Genomic DNA, 21,243 nt, shown 5'->3' on the forward strand with positions numbered 1-21,243 from the left:
GCCAAAGGAGAACTTTAATTAGCTCAGTGCTACTTTTAATGTTGGGGCAAAATGTCCAGACAGTGTACTGAAGAGCTTAATTGTTTGCTTGTGTGCCATAGTTCCCCTTCATAGAAAATCAGCGAACGATTCAAGAGTGGGTGATAGTTCAGGACATAACACCCACCCAAGTACAGTGCACTCAGGGACCACAACAAGCAGTTCCATTGCTGGACCTTCAGTTTCCTCTGGGCTGAGTACTCGCAGCAGACCCTCCTCCTCAAGCTTGTTTTCATCGCCTTCACCCTCACTGAGCAGGACTGAGCCCGCAGGAAACCCTATGCCAGCTGCATCAGAAAAAACAACTGTAAAATCAGAATATTCAATGACACCCAGGTCTGTTCAGGCTCAGAATACAGCTGCTCTGTACAGGCATGGATCCAGGTTAGATGAAATGCCCAGATTTAATGGAAACTCGAAGAACTTTGCACCGGCTGACTCATCTTCAAAGCCCCTGAGCTGTAACGTGAATTCTGGCTCAAAAGCTGTCGCTGTGAGGCAGCCATTAAAACCACCTCCCAAGAGAATTGACATCTTTGAGCTTCCCAGGATACCAAAGATTAAAAAGGAAACCAGCAGCAAGCAGGCAGAACCAGCACCCACGGGAAGCCAAAGCTGTGAGATCCCCAGCTCCTGTATAACCCAGCTGACTGGCAAAGAGAGCACTCATCAGCCAGGAAAGGGTAGCAAGGTGGAAAGTCAGAAGTCAAATGCCAAGGAATCCCAGCAGCAAACACGTACAAGCGGCATGTCCTTTTCTGCCAACACAGGTGTGTACAGCAGTTCCTCACTACTGGGCACTTCAAGGAGTAAAGGCCCAAGCTCTTTCGAGAGTTTTAAAATCAATATTCCTGGGAACGCAGGGCATCCCAGCAGACTGTCTAGCCCAGGATTTTGTAACACCTTCCGCCCCGTGGATGACAAAGTGCAGCAGAAAGAGAGTCCTTCACCTCTTTTCTCAGTTAAGAAAAAGCAGGTCAAAAGTGAAATATATGATCCCTTTGAGCCAACAGGATCAGACTCGAGTTCGCCAAGCAGCAGTCCCGAAAGGCTTGGCTCGGGGATCCCGCTAACTAACATCACCAGGACTATTTCCATTGAAAACCCCAAAGTTCAGACGTTTCAAACTGTCCGTCGCTTCACCCCGTACACAGTAGGAAATGTATTTGGATCCGGGGCTGACTCTGACGTACCACCTGGTAACACGGAGCCTCAGGACGACGCGCCGGCAGAGAGCAGGATCGTAGAACAGATCTCTGATACAGAGGAACGAGGCCATATGGACGAGGAAGACTTTCTAAGCAGTCCTTGCACTTCGTCTGCTGTTAAGCAAATCTCTAACACGGAGTGTTTAAAGGAGGAAAGCAGAGAAGGCCCTAATGTGTTCTTTAATGCTGAAGAATTGATTAGACCCAATATTAACGTGAAACTGGAACCAGATAGTCCCTCCAAGAATGATGGGCAGAAGAAGGTAGAACAAACAGAGCGGCGATCGTGTTCCAGATCCTGTTCGAACTCCCCCTCCCGAAGCAAGAAGAAGATGAAAAGGAAAAAGGCACTTGTCAAAGAGCGTAAGAGATCCCGATCAGGGTCTAGGGATAGAGCAGACTCAAGGGACCGGAGCTCCAGATCCACCTCTTGGTCAGGTGAAGAAGAACATAAAACACACACGTTGAAACCCAAGAGCAGGAGGTCTTCTACTGACCGTTCTAGCAGCCATGAACGAGCTAAAAAAAGGAAAACTAAGGATAAAACCAAGGATAAAAAGGCAAAAACTTCTTGGTCTAGGGAGAGAAGGAAATCTACTTCACGTTCAGGTAGTCCTGGAAGTACTTCTGAGTTTCATGAAAATAGGAAAAGGAAGAAAAGATCTCGATCGAGATCAAGACGGAGGGAGCGTTCCCGATCGAATAGCACTGAGAGGACTAAAAGGCGGAAACACAGGAGAGACAAAAGCTATGAGAGGTATGATAAAGACAGTAGCTTGAGGTCAAGGGACAGAAAGAGATCCAGATCCAGATCTCGGGAGAGGAGAAAGTGGAGGTCTCGGTCTCGGTCTGCATCTCGATCTCGGGAACACAAAAGCAGCAAATCGAAGGAGAAAAGGCCGCGATCGAGATCATGTTCCAAAGAGAGAAAGCACAGATCAAAAGAGACCTCGCTTCCCCCTGCGCCAGAGAAGGATCAAAAGCCCCCCGTTGAAAATGTGTCTAGGTGTCTGGAGCAACTCCATTCCTTCAAACAAGAGCCAAAGGAGGAGCTAGTACTAGAAGAGCTTTCCATAACCATCCAACCAAATGTCAAACTTGAGGAAATACAGGCTGAGACCCCAGCTCAACTGAGGGAGGCTCAAGACACTATAAAGGTGGAGCCCATCTGTCGGGAAGTGACCACTGAAACTGGATTCCCTGTGCCGGAGATCACAAACGTTAGTGTTCCAGTCAGCAACGTGGATTCTTTTGCTGAAACAGAACTAATGAGTGGTGGTGATCCGGCAGTGCTTGGCAGCTGTAGCAATACAAACCTTGAGATTACAGTAAAAATAGAAAATACTGCTTTGTGTCCATCTCTGATGGAGCCACCCCCAAAGAAGGAAGTTACCATGCACACTCCAACTGCGGCTGCACCGCTTCAAAGCTCGTCCAAAAGCAAAGTAACTGATTGTGTGAAGGAGGTTAAAGATGAGTGCCTTGTGTCACATGAGAACACTGGTAACTTCAGCAAGCCTGAATTGGAGGTGGTACCTCAGGGTCCTGGGTTGAAATCAAAAGCACCAGTGAAGAGGGTTACCTGGAATCTTCAAGAGGAAGGGAGTGGCACATTGTCTGCTGGAAAAGCTCCAAGTAAGTCTAGTCTCTTAGACTAGAGCCGTTAAAGCGGGCTGTATAAGGCTTAGGGGTTTAGTGCCTGGCTGTAGTGTAATGGGTTTGTCATCTGAGCTGGGGTGATCCTGTGGCTTCCAATCCTGAGAGCTGGCATTTTGCACTTGTTGAAGCCATGAGGTAAGTTGTGTTAATGAATTGGAGAGGATGTGCTGTCAGCACAGCTTGGCTCTCTAGTGGCAGCTCGTTCAGCCGTGAAGCACGTATTGCAACCCGATCCCTGAACTGGCAGCCTGCATTCTGCCCTTTCTGCAGTTAACTAGAATGGGTGGTTTACCTTCAGAATGTGTAAATATTACTCAGAACCAAGGAGCGTGACAGAGCTCTGTAGCTTGTTCCTGAGAGCTCTCCTAAGCCAAAGCTGCTAGAAAGGGTTCAGACTGGGACACTGCTGTGTGTGCCGACGAAGTCGCTTTGGTGGTTCTCACTGGTTACTCTCATGGAAGCCCTGTAAAAAGCAATTGCTTAGGGGGGTGATAAGACCTCTATCAGAAGCTTTAAAATGTTGATGACTGCTAAACAAAATCTTGTTATACCTAGCCTTGTTGTTAGATTCTTATTTTATTTTTTTAAAATATATTTGACATTGAATCTTTGACTCATTATGTTTGTTTTATTTTTAAATGTTTTCTTCTCCTCTTGGGGACCCTAGGGATGCCGTTCTACAAACTTCAGCGAGCGAAAGAAGGGGCCTGGAAAGCAGAGGACATGAACCAAACGTTAAATCAGGTGCAGTTAAATGAGCCTCCTCCAACCAATTATATGATTCCTGAGCCTATGTTTCCTGATCTAGATTCCTCTCAGGTTGGTTCCTATTCTGGCACCCAAGTGTCATGGAAGGCATCCCACCTCATCCGTGCCCTCGTTGTGCAACACCCTCCTCTCATAGCAGAGTTCTCCTGCGTGTGGTACATTTCATATAGCCCATACACCTCAGTAATCATTTAATCTCTCAGCTGATCCTTGCAGTGGGAGAAGCACATTTTCTTTTAATGCTGCTCTATGTGTGCAGCTTCTGTTTTCAGCTGTGACTTGTGGGAAGAGGGCTCTGCCTGAGCAGCTGTCAGCTGCTCTCTGGCTGTGACCAGGCTGTAAATATCAGCCTGGTGGCGTTGGTCGGTGCCATCAGTCTGAGTGGGGCTCCTGGTGCGCAGAGACCTAGTCGAGCGCTGGGACGTTAGCCTCCCTGGTGGCCTGAACTATAGTGACTGCTTGCCTGTTTGAGTAGACAAAAGGTGCTCTCAAAACCCTGAGCTGATGCTTTCTCTTACAAGCACAAGCATTTACAAAATCATATCTGTTTCGCAGGTGTACTGTCAAAATATACCTTTGACGCCACCTTTGCCCTCAAGCCTTCCCCCCTATGCCCCTGTCAGCCAGCCCACGGTTCAGTTTATCATGCAGGGCAGTCTTCCAGCGCTTGGCTGCGTGGCAGGGCAGAGCCTGACTCCGGAGCCGGGCAGCCTGGCTACTGCGTCTGAACCAGGAATCCAGGCAGCTTCTGTTGGAGACACCGAAGAGAAGATCAAAGCACCAAAACCTCCAGTGGATAAAACAAAAAACGAGGAAGTGAGTGAATCCTATCAAGTAGCAAATGCATAGCATTAATGAGCTGTGTAAATAAACTTCCTAGGATTGGCTTGTTTTATTTAACTTCCTCTGTATTTTCCCAGCCCTTGTTGTCGTTGTTGGCTTCAGTGCCAGCGTAACCCAGGAATGGCAGGCAGTCCTTTCTTTGAATTCTTTTGGGATTTCCTCCAGTTGATGGTTGCACTTTCTACTGCTTTATCACAGCAAGGCAGAGGGATTGAAGCATCTTATGTTCTTAAAGTTCTGAACATTTCTTGCATGAGTATTTGTAAGGGACTTTCCAGAAGCCAGAACGTCCAAGTTCCTTTAAACGCCTGGTTTTCTCCTTTCCCCTCCAGCTTGTTGACGTTAGTGTCCGTTCTCACTACAGTCCTACAGAGAGGTAGGACTGTAACTTGCTGCTTATCAGCACTGAAATGCAAGGGTGGTAGAACCATGGTGATGTTGCAGTGCTCGTCCCTGCTGCTCGGTTCTGAGTTTGCTGGACCTGCTAACACAAGAACAAAAACGTCTAAGCCAATTTTACTTTGTACCACAAAACACAGCAGTAAGATACTTTTCCCACTAAACCTCCATTTCTGAGCAGCAGTTCTTATGAACATGTTTTGATAGATGGTGTTCTGATTTCATCTATAATCCTTAATGTATAGGCAACTTCACAACTTCTGGAATGCATTTAGAGCTACCTGAAGCTTTGTAGTCACAGCTATGACTTGCAGCTTTTAGAATCTGGTATCTTTTGATGGATGTGTTTTTACATTGGAGCTGTTGGGAGGGAGGGGACAAAAAATGATTAATAAAGGTACCTTGTAGTCACTTGCTTAAAACACAGTATCTAAAGAGTAGAATAAATGTTACGTAAAACACGGATTCCTCACAGTGCGAACTGATACTGGTTTCACGACTGCAACTTACAGTAAAGGAAGTAGTTTTGAGGCTAGTGCTTCCTTAAAATTTTGGGGTTCTTGAAATTGAAGTGAGTATTTTAATTGTTAGAGCATGTCTAAGAAAACCAGATTCAGAAACCATTCCCAAGACAGCGCAAGGTAATAAACTTCCCTTTACTGTGCAGTACATGAAGAAGCTTCACATGCAGGAAAGAGCTGTGGAAGAAGTGAAACTTGCTATTAAACCTTTTTACCAGAAGAGGGAGATTACAAAGGAGGAGTACAAGAGCATTCTTCGGAAAGCGGTGCAGAAGGTAAGGAGGCAGTGAAGTGGAGGAGCTGCGCAGGTCGCTGAGGGAACAGCAGTACTTTGCGCTTGCCAGCTTCAGCATTAACATGCTGTAACTGAGTCACAGCTCTTTGGACTCTGGCTCGTACTCCACAGTCTTGTGGTGAAGCAGTATCTGCTTTGAGCAGGGCTGAGTGGTGCTGTTGACAAGAGCTGTCAGACTCTTCCTTTTAGAAGATCATGTTTCCAGCGGTCCAGAACGTTGCTAAGCTTAAGCTGCCTGAGTGCAACGTTGCATGGTACGTGCCTTGGGTGAAAACAATCACATCTCTCTCATTAAGAACTTTGGGCAGAATTGTCAAGCTGTTTCTCCTAAAGGGAGAAAATACTTTGTGTTTTAATTCCTCAAGCATCTGTGGTGTCCCTGAACTTTGGAAGAAGGCCTTGTAATTTGGCTGATGTTGACTTTTGTCTCAAATCTTAGTGCTGAAAAAGTCCTGATCAGCAGACAAATGTTGTCTTGAGAGCGAGTAATGCTCTTGTGGCCAGGGTGGTTAAGTGATACGCTGGAGAATTGTATTTTCTCCCTGCTCTACATTCCTGTTGTCACTGAAAAATTCCATCGTAAATCAGAATTCCTGAGATAATGGCTGCAATGTCATAGCTTCTACGTGACCCGTACAAACCTCAGGTGTGGTCTGTGGGAGAGCTGAGCAACACCAATTACTGCTGAGGTCACCGTGAACTCTTCTCTGAATACTGATAAACTACTTTGTAGGGTCAGTTCTTTTTCCTCCCTGTCTCAGGATGGGCCCTGAAAGCTGCCAGATTCTGCTAGTCTGAGCATCCTTTCCTCAACCCCCTCGGAAAATGGGCAGCTGACACTTCCCTGGCCACACATGTCGTGTGAGGCTGCTGGGTGGAAGTGCCTGTGGTAACACCGAGTGATTCAGCTTTCAGAGCTCCTGCATTCACTCAGCTGGTGCCCAGTAGATAAGTCCTGGGCCCTTCCTGGAATTACTGGTGAAATTACTCTTACCCTTGTTGAGTGTTCTGCTTTGTGCATCCTACCCTGTGACTCAAGGGCCATTCCCCTGGCGAGGCTGGGGGGCCTCTGTGTCACTCGTCTCTTGCCTACCCGGTGCTGTTGGTTGACCAGATGCCTTTTCCAATCCCTTGTAGATCTGCCACAGCAAGAGCGGCGAGATCAACCCGATGAAGGTGGCGAACCTGGTGAAGGCGTACGTGGAGAAGTACAAACACATGAGGAAACACAAGAAACCCGAGGGGGAAGACACACGGGAAGTGGACAACTGAGAGCAAGCCCCCAGCGTGACTTGGGCTGCGCTTGCTCTGGCTGTGAGCTCTGTGCCGGGGGGAATAACAGAGCCACCGCTGTATCTCATTAAAATAAAAGTGCGGAGAAGCACGGATGCAGGAGGAGTTTCCTGCGGGACCTTCTTTTGAACTGTTTCCATGTGGGAATGAACTTGGGGTGGGTTTGTTTTGGGGTTTTTTGGATTACCTACAGATGTAGAACTAAATAACAATCAGACACCTCAGACCAGCAGAGTAATTTGAGGGGGAACACGGAAGAGGTTAGTGTTTGGGACTCCCAGATTGCTACAGGTTTTCAGGGTTCCTTTGATCACATTTTTGGGCTGTGCACCTGTTGTGCTAAAAGTTTGGAACTGGACACCACTTTTCATATGCAGTATCTTGAGAGCTGTATGCTGTTCCCTTGTGTTTATTTATCGAAATACGGATTGTCTTTAGAAACTTCTGATTTAATACTTGAACTGTTGTATTTTTAGCCTGTTGGAGGGTGAGCGAAGCTTTACTCACTCTGTCACTGGGGGATTGCAGGAACGAGCTAACCTTTATAAACTGACTTCGGAAACACTGCTCAAGCCCTGGTGTTTATTTACATCCTGTTGGAAGTATCTCATTGGTGACAAGTTTAATTTTGGGGTAGGAGACTGTGTTGCACTTCTGTAAATAATGCACTGATGGCTGGTTTTGTGTCTGCCTTTCAGGAGAACAAGGGGGGTGGGAAGCAAGCATTGTGAATTTTCAGTGACAAGCCAGAGGGATAAGGTGGAACTGATGTACAAAGCAGAAATGTGACAGAATTTATAAAGTTATTTTGAACGGTTTTAGTCCTATAGCAGGTGTCATTTGTTTCTTACAGCTGACTTTTGCCCCACCTATTCTCCATAAGCCTTCCTGCTTGCCTCTTGCGTCAGGGATGCTGCATCTCTAGAAGAGGGCTGCAGTTGGATAAATAATTGTTGCTCCTCCTCTGCAGGAGGACTGGTTTTCCCACTGAAAAGCACACGTACTCAATTCATCTTGCTGTCTTTAAAAAACTCCTTGGTTGCTCTGCAGTACATGCAGCCCCTCTTTTAAGTGCTCCTCTGACCTACACTCACTTAAATATGTTCAGCGCCCATGAGCCTGACAAAAAGCTTCACTCCCCATCTAACCATGTTAGGGAGAAGTTATTTAATAGGGAAGCTAAAGAGCAGACCCATCAGTTACAACTTAGAACCTGACTTTTCCTTCACCCGCAACTGAGTGTACCAGATGACAGCACCATGGCTTGTGTGAGGGCTTTCCTAACCTTGCAGAGCACGCTTGGGAACTTGCCCTCTTAAAGGGTAGTCCTGCTGCTGGTCTCCAAAGAGAAAACTATCAGGCTGTCTGGGGGTGAGTTTATAAAGCAAACAACTGGAGCTCCCCACCATCCCACAGTGAGTGTAGGAAGACTTGCAGATCCCAGGACCTTGGATCCGTTGATCCCATTGCTAACTTCTAAGTGAACCCTGAGTTTTGCCTGCATGCTGCAATTTCAGCTGCTAGAGCCTTCTGAAGTTTATTTACACTGCAAGCCTTACACCAGTACTGCCTGGGCTGGCAAAACGCTTCTCGCATCACTCACTGCTCTACCACCTGTTTAAGGATGAGCCTGGAGCACTTTGGAGTGGTTCTTCCTTGGCTCTGTTTGCTTCCCCTGTGAAAGTGCAGCCTGGATGGGGTGTGAGGGATTGATAGCTTTGGGCTGCCCTCGAAGATTTTGGAACAAAGCCTCACACAGACTGCAGAATAGCTGAAAGAGAAGCATTAAGGCCAAGCTTGCAGCTAGAATATATACCTACCCGTTGGGGCTGGGGTTGTAAAGGCTGTTGGCACAAGAACAAGAGCCGATGATCTAGTTGTGACTGCACTTGAGCTGGAAATGGGGCTCCTTTGGCTGAAAATTTGAAACGATGATGGTGTAACCTCACTCCCCGAGTGAAAAAGGGTGGGGCAAGTGAAAAACCAAGCTTGTCCAAACAAGAGAAGCAGCTGCGCTGCCAGCCAGGAAGGTGATGCCAGTTTGGGCCTGTGCACTGCTTTAAATCCTTGGTTGGTGTGAGCAGGGAAAGCGACAGCCCCTTGGAAGGCGGTTTAGGTGTGTATGAGGAGCGGTGAGGCCAGAAGCTCTACCTGCTGTACCTGCTTTCCCTTGAAGTTACCTGGACAAGAACACTGGTTCTTTCTTTCTGTCTGCCCCTAGAAATAAATCCATTAAAATTGAAAGCTGTCTCTGGAGAGAGGCAGTGAGAAACATAACCAAAAGATGCCTCTTCTGGCACCTTCTAGAAACCAGTTCTCACCTACTGTGTATGCCACTTGGGGTTTAGGGTTTTTATGGTTGATCCTCTTGGTTGAGATGTCACCACATGGTTAATGGAAGAATATTAATCCAAGCTGTGCAGTAGTTTGGTAGTAACATCATCTCGTGTTAGTATCCTTTCCCTTCTCTGCAGCAGGGGTAGCACTGGGAGTTCCTGCTAAAGACTGGGATGCTGCTGCAAGAAGCTGGCTCAGGAGCTACTCTGCCACCGTCTTTGTCTCAGAGGTGACCTCCAGAGCTGCTTTTGGGACATACCCATAGCCCTGTCATCTGGACAGATGTGCTTGGGTTGCTCAGAACGGCTCTGAGGATGGATGGAGAAGAAGAGGGAGGGGCTCCTGGGTAGGGTTTGAGGAGGCGGGGAGCAACACCAGAGGAGGAAACGAAAGGAGGTGGCTGAGCGCCCAGGAGGATCCAGCTGGTGCTACACTGCAGGGCCATGACCCAGCCCCAAGCCTGTGAGTAGCTGTCCTGCTCTTTGCTGCCCTTGTTCTGAGCGGTGGTGGGAGACCCTTCCCCTGCTGATGGTGCTGGAGGGGTGACTGGGTGTTTGGGAGAGGGTGAAAGCTTGCCTTCTTGCTGGGCGTGTTGCACATCCCAGGTTTAGATGGTGATGCTGAGAACCGTGGAGTCAGTCCTGGGCCGGGTGTCTTACGCAAGGGGATGCTGCACCCAGCGGCCTCTGGTGAGGAAGTGAAACAGAGAGGAAAGCAAATCTGACCATGTTTTGTACAACTATCCTATGAGCCTCGTCACACCCCCCTCCCAGTGTTCTTTCTCTCCTGCAAACTTCTCTGCTCTAAATGCTCTCCTTTTCAGTGTGTTTGTGTTCACCACTGTGTCCCCTCTTGCGCACCCCATCCCGTGGGGCACCCCGCAGTCCCCACCTTATTCTCCTGCTCTCCGAGGGCTGGGAGCATCTCTGGGAATTGCAGTGTGCATCTGCAGCGGGGGGAGGATGTGAGAGAGGAAGTGTCTGAACTCACTAGCCCTGGTCCCAGTGCACCTCCCTGGCTGTGGTTGAGAGCAGAGGGTGGGTTGGGTGAGTTATTTGGAGAGCAGCTCTCCTCCTGATGTCTGCTCTGCCCCACCAGCCTGCTGCTGGGATTAGAAACCTGCTGGTTTTGGGGTAGAGGCATCTGTTAATGAGGACAAAGCTGCTAGCATGATGCCTGGGGTACAGGTCAACATCTGGTGGGCACCCTTTTATGCTGTGTCTTCAAGCCCAGCCAAGGTCTTAGTGCCTTGGCTTTGGATCCTCTCCTGAGAGGATGTGGGAGCAGCTCAAGCTGCAGTTGTCGTCATGCTGATGAACAAGCTCCCGTGTTTCACTGGTGGTTTCTCCTTGCTGGCTGAAACTATCCCACGGTTGTGCAGAGCTCAAGGGAGAAAAGAAATGGTTTGCAACCCACAGGGTGAAAGTCTCTCTTAACCACCTTCCCTGTCCCATGCATCAAGGTCAGGAGCAGGAGGACGGATTGCGTGAGGTGACTCTTGCTACCCAAAGGCTGCGCGTGCTGCCCCTGGCAGTCCTGAGCAACCCGGTGCTGGAGACCCTTGACCTCGACAGGAACAAGCTCAGGAGCATCACCGGCATTTCTAAACTTTGCAACCTGAAGAAGCTGATACTGTCTAAGAACGAGATCGTGGACTTTCCCGATGAAATCCGGAGCCTGGTCTGTCTAGAGAAACTCGAACTGAACCAGAACCAAATCCGGGTCATCCCAGAGGGGGTTTTCGCTCACCTCCCCAGGCTTAAACACTTGCGGCTGAACAACAACCGTCTCAGTGCCCTCCCCAGGGACCTGGCAGCTTGCCAAGGCAGCCTCCAGTACCTCAACATCTCCCACAACCTGTTTCGGACCTTCCCCCAGCCCGTCCTGCAGCTGGCACACTTACAGGAGCTCCACGTGCAGAACAACGCCCTTCGCCAGCTCCCCAGGGACCTCTTCCAGGGGCAGTCCCTGAAAACATTCAAGGCCACCGGGAACCCCCTCCGGGAGCCCCCCAGTGAAGTGTGTGCTGGGGGCATCCGGCAGATCCGGAACTACTTCAACCAGCTTCAACACAATTTAGGGCAGGAGGACAGGAGGGTAAAGACCATGTTCCTGGGGGCCTCACTGGCAGGGAAGTCCACCATCTGCAAAAGCCTGAAGCAAGGACAAGCCAATCTGGTGCCCAAGGAAGAGCGAACAGTTGGGATAGAGATCAGCGAGTTCCAGATTGAGGACTTCACCTTTCTCTTCTGGGACTTTGCCGGCCAGCTGGAATACTACATGACTCACCACGTGTTCATCACCCCACAGGCGCTTGTCGTCCTTGTCATCAATCTCCACATGTAAGTGCTGAGCTGGTTTTGGATTCAAAGTGGAGTGGGAGAAGAAAAAAGGTGCTGAGGAAGCTTCCCCCTGTGAGGGTTCCCTGTGAGGGAGTAGCTACGGCTCCCTCTCCTTGTAGACCACTCTTTTTAATTAAACCACTAGATCTGTCATCACCTGACCAAAGTCCTCTGTTTTGAGGGGTTAGATGACCATTAACTCCTTATGTGACAATTGATCCCTGTCTAAGCAGCTTTGCTTTCTGCCTTGGAAATTCCTCTGTGAGCCCTCCTGTACACTGTGGTGCTCCTTGAACAAGGAGGGAGCATCAGGCTTGGGCTTCATGGTACAAAGGGACACTCCCATCCATGGCAGGGACAGACTCTGCTACACCCTGTAGCTTTAACTGGCTTATCCTAAGGATGGGAAACTTAAGGATGAGCTTGGATACAGCCCATGACAGCTTAGGAGGTCTGAGCTCTTCTCCAGTAAGCCCCTGGGACAGCACAGGGTACATGGTCAGGCCTGTGCTGGTGGAACTTGGCTGGAAATCCAGAGGGTCAGATGTGAATTTGGGATTTTTCTTTCTCTCCCTCCTCAGGTACCAAACTAATGACAGGACTTTCAAGGAACTTGTTGGTTTCTGGATCAACAACCTGTCCATGAGAGTCCCGAACTCAGTGGTGCTGCCCGTGGGAACCCATGTGGACTGCTGTCGGGAGGAGGAGGTGGAGGAGAAGACTCACGACATCATGGCCAAGATCATGGCTATGCTGGCAGAGAGAAAAAGCAACGTCGCTCACTTCATTGACAACCTGGAGGGCAGTGAGGAGCCTGAGTTTTATGTGGACCAGTGGGAGAGGCTGAAGGAGATGGAGAGCTGCATGTTGACTGTAGGGCTGAGATTATCACGGTTCCTTGCTGTCTGTGGCCACTGGTGTCTCTCTCTGGCAACCCAGTGTCTTACTGATGATGGTGACCTGGTGCTAATGCACCAGGCTGCTGCTGCGGCCACTCCCCAGAGCAGGGGTGGATGTGGTGACCCCTGGCTGTGACCTGATGGGTCCTTGTCCCTGTTTGGTGATGGGCCACTCCTGTGGCTTGTAGCAAGTTCCTGGGGCAGGGGGAGGCACTGTGAGGGATTATTTACCATCCCCATGGGATTTTCCAGGAGCTGCTGAAGTGTGATGGTGCAGAGGAAGCCAGTGGTGTGTCCCATCCTTGGTGACCTCCTTTGCCTCACAGGCTAGAAGACTCCTCTGGATGTGCTTTTAGCAGGTGTGTGCTTTCTCTCTTCCAGATTTTAAACTTAGTTCCTGTCAACTGCACAGATGACCATGATATCAGAAAGCTGGAGGCCACTATTCTGGAGCACGTGAAGAACGAGGAGCTCTTCCCTGAGGTCACCAGAGTGCTGCCGCCCGTCTACAGGCAGGTGGAAGCCGCCATTGTAGATATTGCACAGAGTGAGGAGATGGCAGAACATGGTGAGTGGTTCATCACCCCCCTGCTGCACCTTCCTGAGAGGACCTGGGACGGGCTTTCTGATGCTTGCTGTGCATTCTGGCCTGTTCACGTGGTGGGGGGGGGTCGCTGCTGAAGACCCTGCAGTGTTATTGCTGGAGTTGAATTGGTACTACCCAGCTCTGCCATCATGAGCACATCTGCCCCAAGGCAGGTGCCTAGGGACAAGCACAGGGAAAGGCCAAGTGTGTCCTCACCAGCCGGCTCCACCAACCTGTGGCTGGAGGTACCACATCATCTGGTTTGTTCCTCTGTGGTAACGTCATTCTCTTTCCCCTTTGGCCTTTAGAAGATAGTAGGACAGCTGAGGATGGGCAAAGCATTTTGGGCCACAGCCACTGAGCATTGTGCTTCCCCAGCTGCTTCCCTAGGGACAGCATGGGTGACATTGGGCGCTGCTGGTGTTTGTTGGCTCTCTAAAGCATCTACCTTGGGATGCTGATGTCCAAGACATGCATGCTGAACTCCCACATCTCCCTTTAGGCATGATGGACCTCCAGTATCTGCTCAGCAAACTCTCCCAGTGTGAGCACCTGGCCACCCTGGACAGAGAGCTTCTCCAGGACATCTTGCGGTACCTCCACCGCATTGGGCTGGTTGTGTGGTATGAGGAAATCAAGCACCTGGAAAGCACTGTTTTTCTTCAGCCTACCTTCCTAATAACCATGTTCAAGGTGAGTGTGAGGATCAGGACTGTCTTCTCCATAAAGCCCAAGCTCTGAAGCTTTGCTGAACTCTGATTGCCATCTTTTCTCTCCTCTTCCCATCCAGCTCCTTGTGAGGTACCATCTAGTCCAGCAGCTTGAGAACATCTCTGTGGACACACTGATTGGGGAACATGCAACCATCAGAGACCGGTCCAACTGGGTGTGGACCTTCAAGTCTAAGGCGATGCTGTGCCACCGGGCCGTGCGTGCTTTGGTCAAGCACCAGCTCTGTTTGGAAGGGATGCAGGATATCTTTGAGGAAATCATGGGGCACGGGCCTCACAGAGGGAAAGGGAAGCTCTTCAGCCTCCTGAAGCACTTTGAGCTCTGCCTGGAGGTGAGGCATGCCGAAGCGCTCAACCCACAGGCCAGTGAGTTTGTGCCCGGGAAGCGGTGGGAGACAACACGGGGCCACGGGGAGAGCTGGTACTTGTTCCCAACCTACCTGAACCAGACCGAGGAGGTCTCTGAGGTGTGGGGAGGAGATCACCCTGAAGACCTCCACATCCGTGCCTACTTCTCACCTGAAATACCTGAGGGTTTCTTCCAGAGGTAAGCAGTGGTTTCCAGCCCTCGATGGGGTTGCACGTTTCAGGGTTTGTTTGTCATGGTGCCAGTGTGACTGTCAGCAAGGGCTTGGCTGGTGAGACCACATCAACTGAGGCATGAGGCCAGGACTCAGGAGACCAGGGTGGCTTCCCAGCTCTGCCACAGATGTGTGGAGCCCTGGATGGCCTGTTTGGATGTTTGCTGCCTGGATGTGAGCAAGGGTGGCACTCCTGCTTCACTTCCTCTGGCATGTTTTTTGGCTAGTTTTTGGGCTTGCCCATCCAAGCAGTCAGAAGTCTCCCAGTCTCACCTGAGGATGGCCCAGTTTTTATGGCTGTTGGGATTGTTACAGTTTCTGGAAGGTCTCCTGTCCTTCTGGGGTTTTTGACTTGAGTCCAGAGTTTTATCTGACAGCCAACTTTGGAAGCAGTTCTTGGCTTAAGAGACTGCTCCTGCTGCTTGAGCTTTCAGTAGCGCAGCGTCTTCGACTGGTGTCTGCCTCAGTTTCTGCTGACACTGAGTTCGTGTTTCTCAAGTCCAGCTGGTGCTGTGCTTTCTCCCAGTGTTAGAGATAAGCAGGAAGGAGGGTGGTGAAGGCCACAGGAAATGTCCTTGCAGGTTCCTGGTGAAAGCTTGCTCCTTCTACTCCACGCACTGGGTGGCCAAGGAGACCTGCCTGCTCGTATACAATGGTAAGCCTCTGCTGATCAAAGAGAATAACCAGAGGGCCTACAGCTACCTGGAGCTCCGGGGCAGAAAGCCAGCAGGAAGGACAGGTAAGGATCCCTGATTCTTATTTCATGACTCCCAACCCCCTGTCTCTACTTAGCCCCCTCCTGCCACCTCTACCCTTCTGGGCAGAGCATCCCAGAAGTCTCTGCCCCATGCCCTAGTCTGGCCAGGGTCCACCAAGAGTTCCATTTCCCCTCTCTCCATGCCAGCTGGTCAGGATCCCTCCCAAGGTATCATGTGAAAGCAGAATACAGAGTTTTCAGTTTTCTTGTGGAGCAATTGGGTCATTCTTGTGTCCCAGCAGAGTACAGTCTCAAGTTGTGTCTCCAAGGGACAAGCAAAAGGGCCATCCAAGCTGGGAACCTTTTCCAATTTATTTTTAAATGGCCTTTGAAGGCCAGTGGGCCTTGGTTAACTTGAGACTCTGAGCTGATCCAGCCATTCTGGCTGTGGCCCGGGGGGGGGGTTGGAAGTGATGTGTGCATCGTAACAGTATCTCCTGGGCTGCCACAGCTGGGTGGCTAAGCAAGGTACTCTCCTTTTGCCTGGAAGGTTTCCAGTTTGCCTGGGACTTCCTCATGGCAGCTGTGCTCATCATCCAGAAGCTCGCCAAGGCGTGGCCAGGGCTGCACGTGTGTGTGAAGAGCCCCTGCCGAACAGCCGGCTGTCCCGCGGAGCTCATCTGGCCCGACAGGGATGGCACGAACGCCATGTACGTACGTACGAGCTGTGCCCCTCCGAGCTGAGGGCTGGAGCTGGATGGGTGCTACTGCGGTGCTGGTGGGGTTGGTCAGCTGCTAAAAGCCACGTGACATTAGTGGCAAAACTCACCGGGCACTAGGTTGCCCTATGTTGTCCTGACCACTGCAGCCCACATCCCGTGCGGTGGTACCATCTACTCACGTGGGCACTTCGAGCATGGAAAGGCAGATGAAACAGTTGAGGCTCTGGGGCCACTCTGGCCAGGGGCCTGCATGTCCCCCATTTCATGAAGAGCTAAAGGTGCTCAGATGCCTGGGAAGGTGGCAGCTGTCCCACTGACAGCAGGACCTCAGGGCGGGGTGGAAGGAATTCCATCACTCTGGCTTTGTCTTCTATGGGCAGTGCAGAAGGCAGCTCCTTCTTTCTCCTCCGCAGGACAAAGGAAGATGTTAAAACCTGTTGGACATGTGGGCACCGTTTTGGCACAGAGCTGCTCCTGCCCAAAGGTGAGCTATACGGTCCTGGTTTTGTGCCACAACAGTGCTGAAGGGGGGGAAGAGGGCTGAGGTTCTTACAGACCTTAGGTCCTGATGGTGCTCCCCCACCACCCCCACAGTGCCCAGGCAGCTGGAGGAGCAACCCGTCCTGCCTTCTGCTCACTATTACGTGACCAGCTATGGGACCACCACCTTCGGGTCCAGCAGCATCCATGTCAGTCGACAGGTACGGCAGCTCCCACCTCCCCTTGCCCAAGGTTCAACACGGATGGCCAGGCTCATCCTCTCCCCTTGCTCCTGAAATGAGGGGGTGCAGCTGCTTCCAGCTTGGGGAGGGGACGCCCCACCTTCAGGCAACACTCTCGTTACCATGCTCCTCCCCAAGACGCCATCACCCCTGTGCCTCAGAGCTGAGCTCTGGGTGCTTCGTGGGGTAGTCACTGCCTTACTTTTCCAGAACATCTCCAGCGAGTGACCGTGGGCCAGCAGCGAGGCGCCTGGCCAAGGAGGAGGAGTGATTTTTGTTTAGCCAAAAGCCACGCTGACCTCCCCACGCTCTGCTCTGCTCGCCAGCCGTCCCGCTGCCTCGCTGCGCGGAAGTAAAGGCATCCAGCAGCTCCCCCCCCGCGGCCATTCGCCTCCTTTGAGCCCTGCGAGGGGGAGAAGGTGCCGCCGCCGCCGGGACCCCGCACGGCCCTGCTGCCAGCTGGGGCCTTCTGAGGCCAGGTTGGCCACAGGATCATCCTCCCCACCCCTCTTCCCCCCCATGGTTTTGGAGGATGAGGGGGTGCGTGTGAGGGTCTCAAACTGATAGTGGGGACAGCCAGTCCAGGCAACACCAGCAAGCAGGAAGCACCTTTCTATACAGAGATAGATATATATATATTTAAACTGTTAAAACTTAAGAAAATAAATCTGTAAATGCCGATTCTCCACAACAACACGTTAGCAGCTGATGGGAGGGGAACAGCAACACAGCGGCTCCAGGACCGGCCGGGGAAGCTGCCCTTGGCATCCCACCATGGCGCTCCTTGGGGGAGACACTGGTGTGGATGGCACCCAATGCCCACCGTTCCCCCTCCAGCTGGCACCTGTCCCAAGGTCCATGGGAAACAAGGCGGGCGAGGGTCAGTCCATCTGCATGTCACACTGCTCGAGGAGCTCAAAGAAGTTGAAGGAGTCGGAGAGCTGGAGGCTGACGGTGCCGCTGTCAAGGGAGGAGACTCCCTCCCGCAGCACCTGCTCGTACAAGTATTCGCAGACCTTGGGCACCAGCTGCAGCAGCAAACAATGGGAGTTAGGGGCAGGGTTAGTGGCAGCTGCACAATGTAGCTGCAATGCCCTGCATGGCCCTGTCCTCCTGGAGCAGAGGACGGAGCTGTGCGGGGCACCATCTGTCTCCCCCCCCTCCCTGAGAGTCCCCATCCCTGCAGAGCTGCCTCCCTCCACAACCTGCCCAGCCCCAGAGGGTCCCCTCCCTGGGCACCTGCACCTGCAACCTGTATTTCCCTTACTCCCCAGGGGTTCCCCTCCCTGAGTGCCCAGACCCCACTGTCCCAAAGCCCCCTGAGGATCCTGCTCCTTGGGCACCCAGTGCCCCCCCCCCACACACGCCCATCTCCCCAGTCTCCGAGGGTCTGCCTCCCCCTCACTCAGTTTCCCCATCTCTCCCAGTTCACGAGGTATCTCCTCCTTGGGTAGCCAGAACCCCCATCTCCCTGAACCTCAAGAGTCCCCTCTTTGGACACCCAGAGCCATCTCTCCTCTGGACCCGGGGGTCTTCCTCCTCCTCAGGCACCCAGACCCCCATTTTCTTTGGACCTCAAGAGTCTCCCCCTCCCTGGGCAGCAATGGGGCAATGGTGGGTGTTGGCCCTTGCACCTTGACCAGGATGAGCTTGGACTCCTTGGGTTTATTGCTGGAGAAGGACTGCCCGAAGCAGAGGTAGATGGTGAAGTCAGGAGACCGCTGCCTTCGGCCACTGTGAAAGTCCCTCAGCTCTGCAAGGGAACATGGCTCAGTTTTGGAGTGAGCCCGGGCAACAGAGGAGCTGGGAGGGTTTTGATGCCTGTGGCATCCTGGACCTGGCTGCCACGAGCCTCAAAGCCAGGACAGACAGGGACACCCCACCCCCACCCCCCCCCCCCCCCCCCCCCGCCCCCCCCCCCCCGTGCTCACCTGTGCAAAACTGACAGAAGTCGAAGATGAGGGTTTCCTGGTCCCGGTTAAGCAGGTTGGCTGGGGGAGCCCTGATGCCCTCGAGCTGCTTGGACAGGGCCCAGAAGACCTTGCACTTCTTCAGGCGGGTGGCAAACAGCTTGAAGGCGCGTGTCTCCAGCTGCAGCCCCGCGCTGTTCAGCAGCTCCTCAGTGAACCGGCGCTGCTTGCAGTCAGCCAGCTCGGCGGGGCTGGGGAAGCGCACCAGGTGCCCGGGGTGCAGGGCCACGGCCGGGTCTAAGCAGTGATATGCCAGCAGCCACGGGTTGCTCCTCACCTCCTCCTGATGGAAGAGCTTCCCCCGGTAGTAGATGCTGACATCCAGCACGTGGCTGGGGCAACCTGCAGCGGGCAGTCAGCAGCAGCTGCATCCCACAAAGCCAAATGCTCCCCCTCTCCAAAACACCCTCCCTCCTCCCCAAGCACTAGCAGCTATTAAGAATTCTATTTATTAATAATAATTATTTACAGCTATTTGTAATTGCTGACCTTCACCTGTAGCCTCCCCTGGCAGCAGCGGTGGTGGTGGTGGTGGTGGTGGTGGCGGCGGCATGGGGCTGGCAGCAGGGACAAACAGCATTGCCTCCTCTGGGGATGGCACAGGGGCCAGGACCTCCGATGGGTGGCACGACAGTGGCATAGCCCCTGCTGCAGGGGACAGGCAGCGTCGGCATCACGACTCGGGGCGCAGTGGGATGGGAGGTTGCTTTGGCACAGGGCAACCTGGCCTCTTCCCATCCCCTTACTGCACTCCTGTGCCCGGGGCTGGATCCTGCCCTACAGCACCCACCTTGGTGCCCCAGCAGCATGGTGTCCAGGGGCTGACAGGCACCCAAAGGGACCTGCTCCACTGCAGACACCCATTGCTGAAGAGCTGGCATGGGGCCACAGGTGTTTTGGCTGTCATCTGGGTGAGGCTGAAGCAGGGCATCCTGGTGGGGGGCGTTCCCTGCAGAGCAACCATGAGTGGGAAGGGGCTGGGGTCACACACACCACCTCCCCCTCCCACCCCCCCACCTCCCCCATGGTGTTACCCATGCACCCCACAGGCAGGGGAGGTCTCACCTGGAGGCACCCAGGATGAGGTGGGGATGTCAAGGTCATGGGGGGAGATGTCACACTGCTGCAGCACCCACTGCAGCTCCTCCATGTCCTCCTCCAGCACTGGGGGCTGTGTGGGGTTGGTCCTATCTGAGGAATGGGGAGAAAAGCAGGTGGGAGATGATATACACCCCCACACCCCCCCCAGCTGAGCCTACTGGGGTGCCATCCAAAAAAAAAAACCTGGGCACTAGTGCCTACCTTGGGGGGTGATTTCTGGGGCCACATCTTGGGGGCCAAGCTCCAGCTGCAAAGGGAAGCAGGATGTCGCCATGGATAGGGGACACCCTGCCTTTCCCTGCTCCACATTTCAGCCAGGTGCTGGGCTCCAGCTCAGGAGCTCCCAAAGGACATGGGAGTGTAACACCTGAGCAGCAGCAGGGGGGACACCCCTTCCCCCCCCCCCCCCCCCAAGAGCCTACCATGTCCACCCTGTTACCTGCAGCTGCTGGTGCACTGGCTGCTGGTCCAGTACAGGGTCAGGCCTGTCAAAATTTCTTTCCTCACCTTGCTGGAGGGCAGCTGGAAGAAGAGCAACAGGAATGGGGCACCCTGAGATCACCATCCCCACCCCCATCACAGCTCCCCCCCACGGGGCCAGGCTCACCTGAGACAACGGCAAAGACCTTGTGCGGGTCATCACCACGCTTCGAGTTGTCCTCCAGCTCCAAAAACATGTGGGTGCTCTTGAGGGCACAGCGGAAGTTGGTCTTCCACTTGGCTGGGTCCTCAGGGTGCCCCTCGTACCGCCCGCTCACTTCTGCCCAGGCCTGGGCGGGGGTGTAAGGGTGGGATGAGCAAGGGGACCCCGGCTCCAGGAGCACGGAGGTTTCAGGGATGCCTGGTCTCACGGCCACCCCCGAACTCCCACGTCCCACTCACCTCACTCCTGCTCAACCCGCTCCCACCCACCTAGAAGACCTGAAGGTTGCTGCTGGTGACCCCCCCCATCCCACCCACCTTGAAGACCTCCACGTCGCTGCTGGTGACATCTTTCCTAGCGTTGTGCTTCCAGGGTATGCGGAAGGCTTTGCGGGACGGGTCGGTCCAGCACAGCCCCCGGTAGTTCCCGCTGCTGACGGCGCTCAGCAGCCAGGGCACGAACCGCAGCCTCTGCTGCGTCCTGTGGGCGCGGGGCCGTCACCGGGCGCGGGGGGGGGGACCGGGGCCACCCGGGGACGGCGGCCCAGGGAGCGGCGGGGGGGTGCGGGGGGTGCGGGGAGACGCTTACCCCTCGCTCTGCGGCGCTGCCATGGTGCCGCGGCGCTCCCGGCGACCTCGTCTCAGAGCGCGGCCGCCTCCCGCCCGGCCCTTTATCCGCTGCCCCCGCCCGGCTTCCTGGAAATCATGTGACGCTTCCGAAACTGAAAGTGGCTCCGGTGCCACCCCCGCCCCGGGGAAGGGGGTGTGTGTGTCGCACGCACCGGGCCCCGCCGCGTCCCGCACGGAGGATGCTCGGGGCCCGGCCTGGCGCAGCCCGCCGGGGGATGCCGCGGCGCAGCCCCCTCCCCAAAGTAGCTGGAACTACAG

General features: G+C 53.2%; 2 protein-coding genes and 1 pseudogene across 3 annotated transcripts in view; 2 read left to right on the forward strand and 1 right to left on the reverse strand.

Annotated features, from left to right (window-relative positions):
• PHRF1 (PHD and ring finger domains 1) overlaps positions 1 to 7,592 on the forward strand; it is a 31,639-nt gene extending 24,047 nt beyond the window's left edge. Inside the window, exons 14-18 of the mRNA XM_084263782.1 lie at positions 102 to 2,882; positions 3,574 to 3,725; positions 4,230 to 4,490; positions 5,584 to 5,712; positions 6,870 to 7,592. Of these exons, the coding sequence (XP_084119908.1) occupies positions 102 to 2,882; positions 3,574 to 3,725; positions 4,230 to 4,490; positions 5,584 to 5,712; positions 6,870 to 7,004 (3,458 nt within the window). The 3' untranslated portion in view covers positions 7,005 to 7,592. The remainder of the gene's footprint in view (positions 1 to 101; positions 2,883 to 3,573; positions 3,726 to 4,229; positions 4,491 to 5,583; positions 5,713 to 6,869) is intronic.
• A 2,084-nt stretch (positions 7,593 to 9,676) lies between these two features.
• Positions 9,677 to 17,240, forward strand: LOC311191713 (malignant fibrous histiocytoma-amplified sequence 1-like; annotated as a pseudogene). The gene is made up of 11 exons: positions 9,677 to 9,824; positions 10,825 to 11,704; positions 12,286 to 12,577; positions 12,985 to 13,171; positions 13,692 to 13,882; positions 13,980 to 14,467; positions 15,083 to 15,240; positions 15,749 to 15,908; positions 16,334 to 16,404; positions 16,515 to 16,621; positions 16,853 to 17,240. The product of its transcript is annotated as a malignant fibrous histiocytoma-amplified sequence 1-like (transcript).
• Positions 17,241 to 17,258: 18 nt separating this feature from the next.
• Positions 17,259 to 20,983, reverse strand: IRF7 (interferon regulatory factor 7). Its single transcript, XM_084263979.1, has 11 exons — positions 20,945 to 20,983; positions 20,674 to 20,836; positions 20,321 to 20,483; positions 20,153 to 20,235; positions 19,915 to 19,960; positions 19,678 to 19,803; positions 19,403 to 19,561; positions 19,102 to 19,260; positions 18,574 to 18,954; positions 18,277 to 18,395; positions 17,259 to 17,670 (listed from the first exon to the last, which is right to left on the reverse strand). The coding sequence occupies exons 1-11, from the start codon at positions 20,965 to 20,967 to the stop codon at positions 17,524 to 17,526; spliced, it is 1,569 nt and encodes a 522-aa protein (XP_084120105.1). The 5' UTR covers positions 20,968 to 20,983; the 3' UTR covers positions 17,259 to 17,523.
• Positions 20,984 to 21,243: the final 260 nt, after the last annotated feature.

Source organism: Gallinula chloropus, assembly GCF_964237585.1.
Source record: "Gallinula chloropus genome assembly, chromosome: 4".
Classification (NCBI taxonomy): domain Eukaryota; kingdom Metazoa; phylum Chordata; class Aves; order Gruiformes; family Rallidae; genus Gallinula; species Gallinula chloropus.

Coding starts and splice junctions, on each gene's coding strand:
- IRF7 (XM_084263979.1), bottom strand. CDS start 20,967: ATGGCAGCGCCGCAGAGCGAGGG. Junction 20,484..20,673: donor GCGACGTGGAGGTCTTCAAG/GTGGGTGGGATG, acceptor ACCCCCGCCCAG/GCCTGGGCAGAAGTGAGCGG. Junction 17,671..18,276: donor CCAAGCTCATCCTGGTCAAG/GTGCAAGGGCCA, acceptor TTGCTGCTGCAG/CTGGTGCCCAAGGTCTGCGA.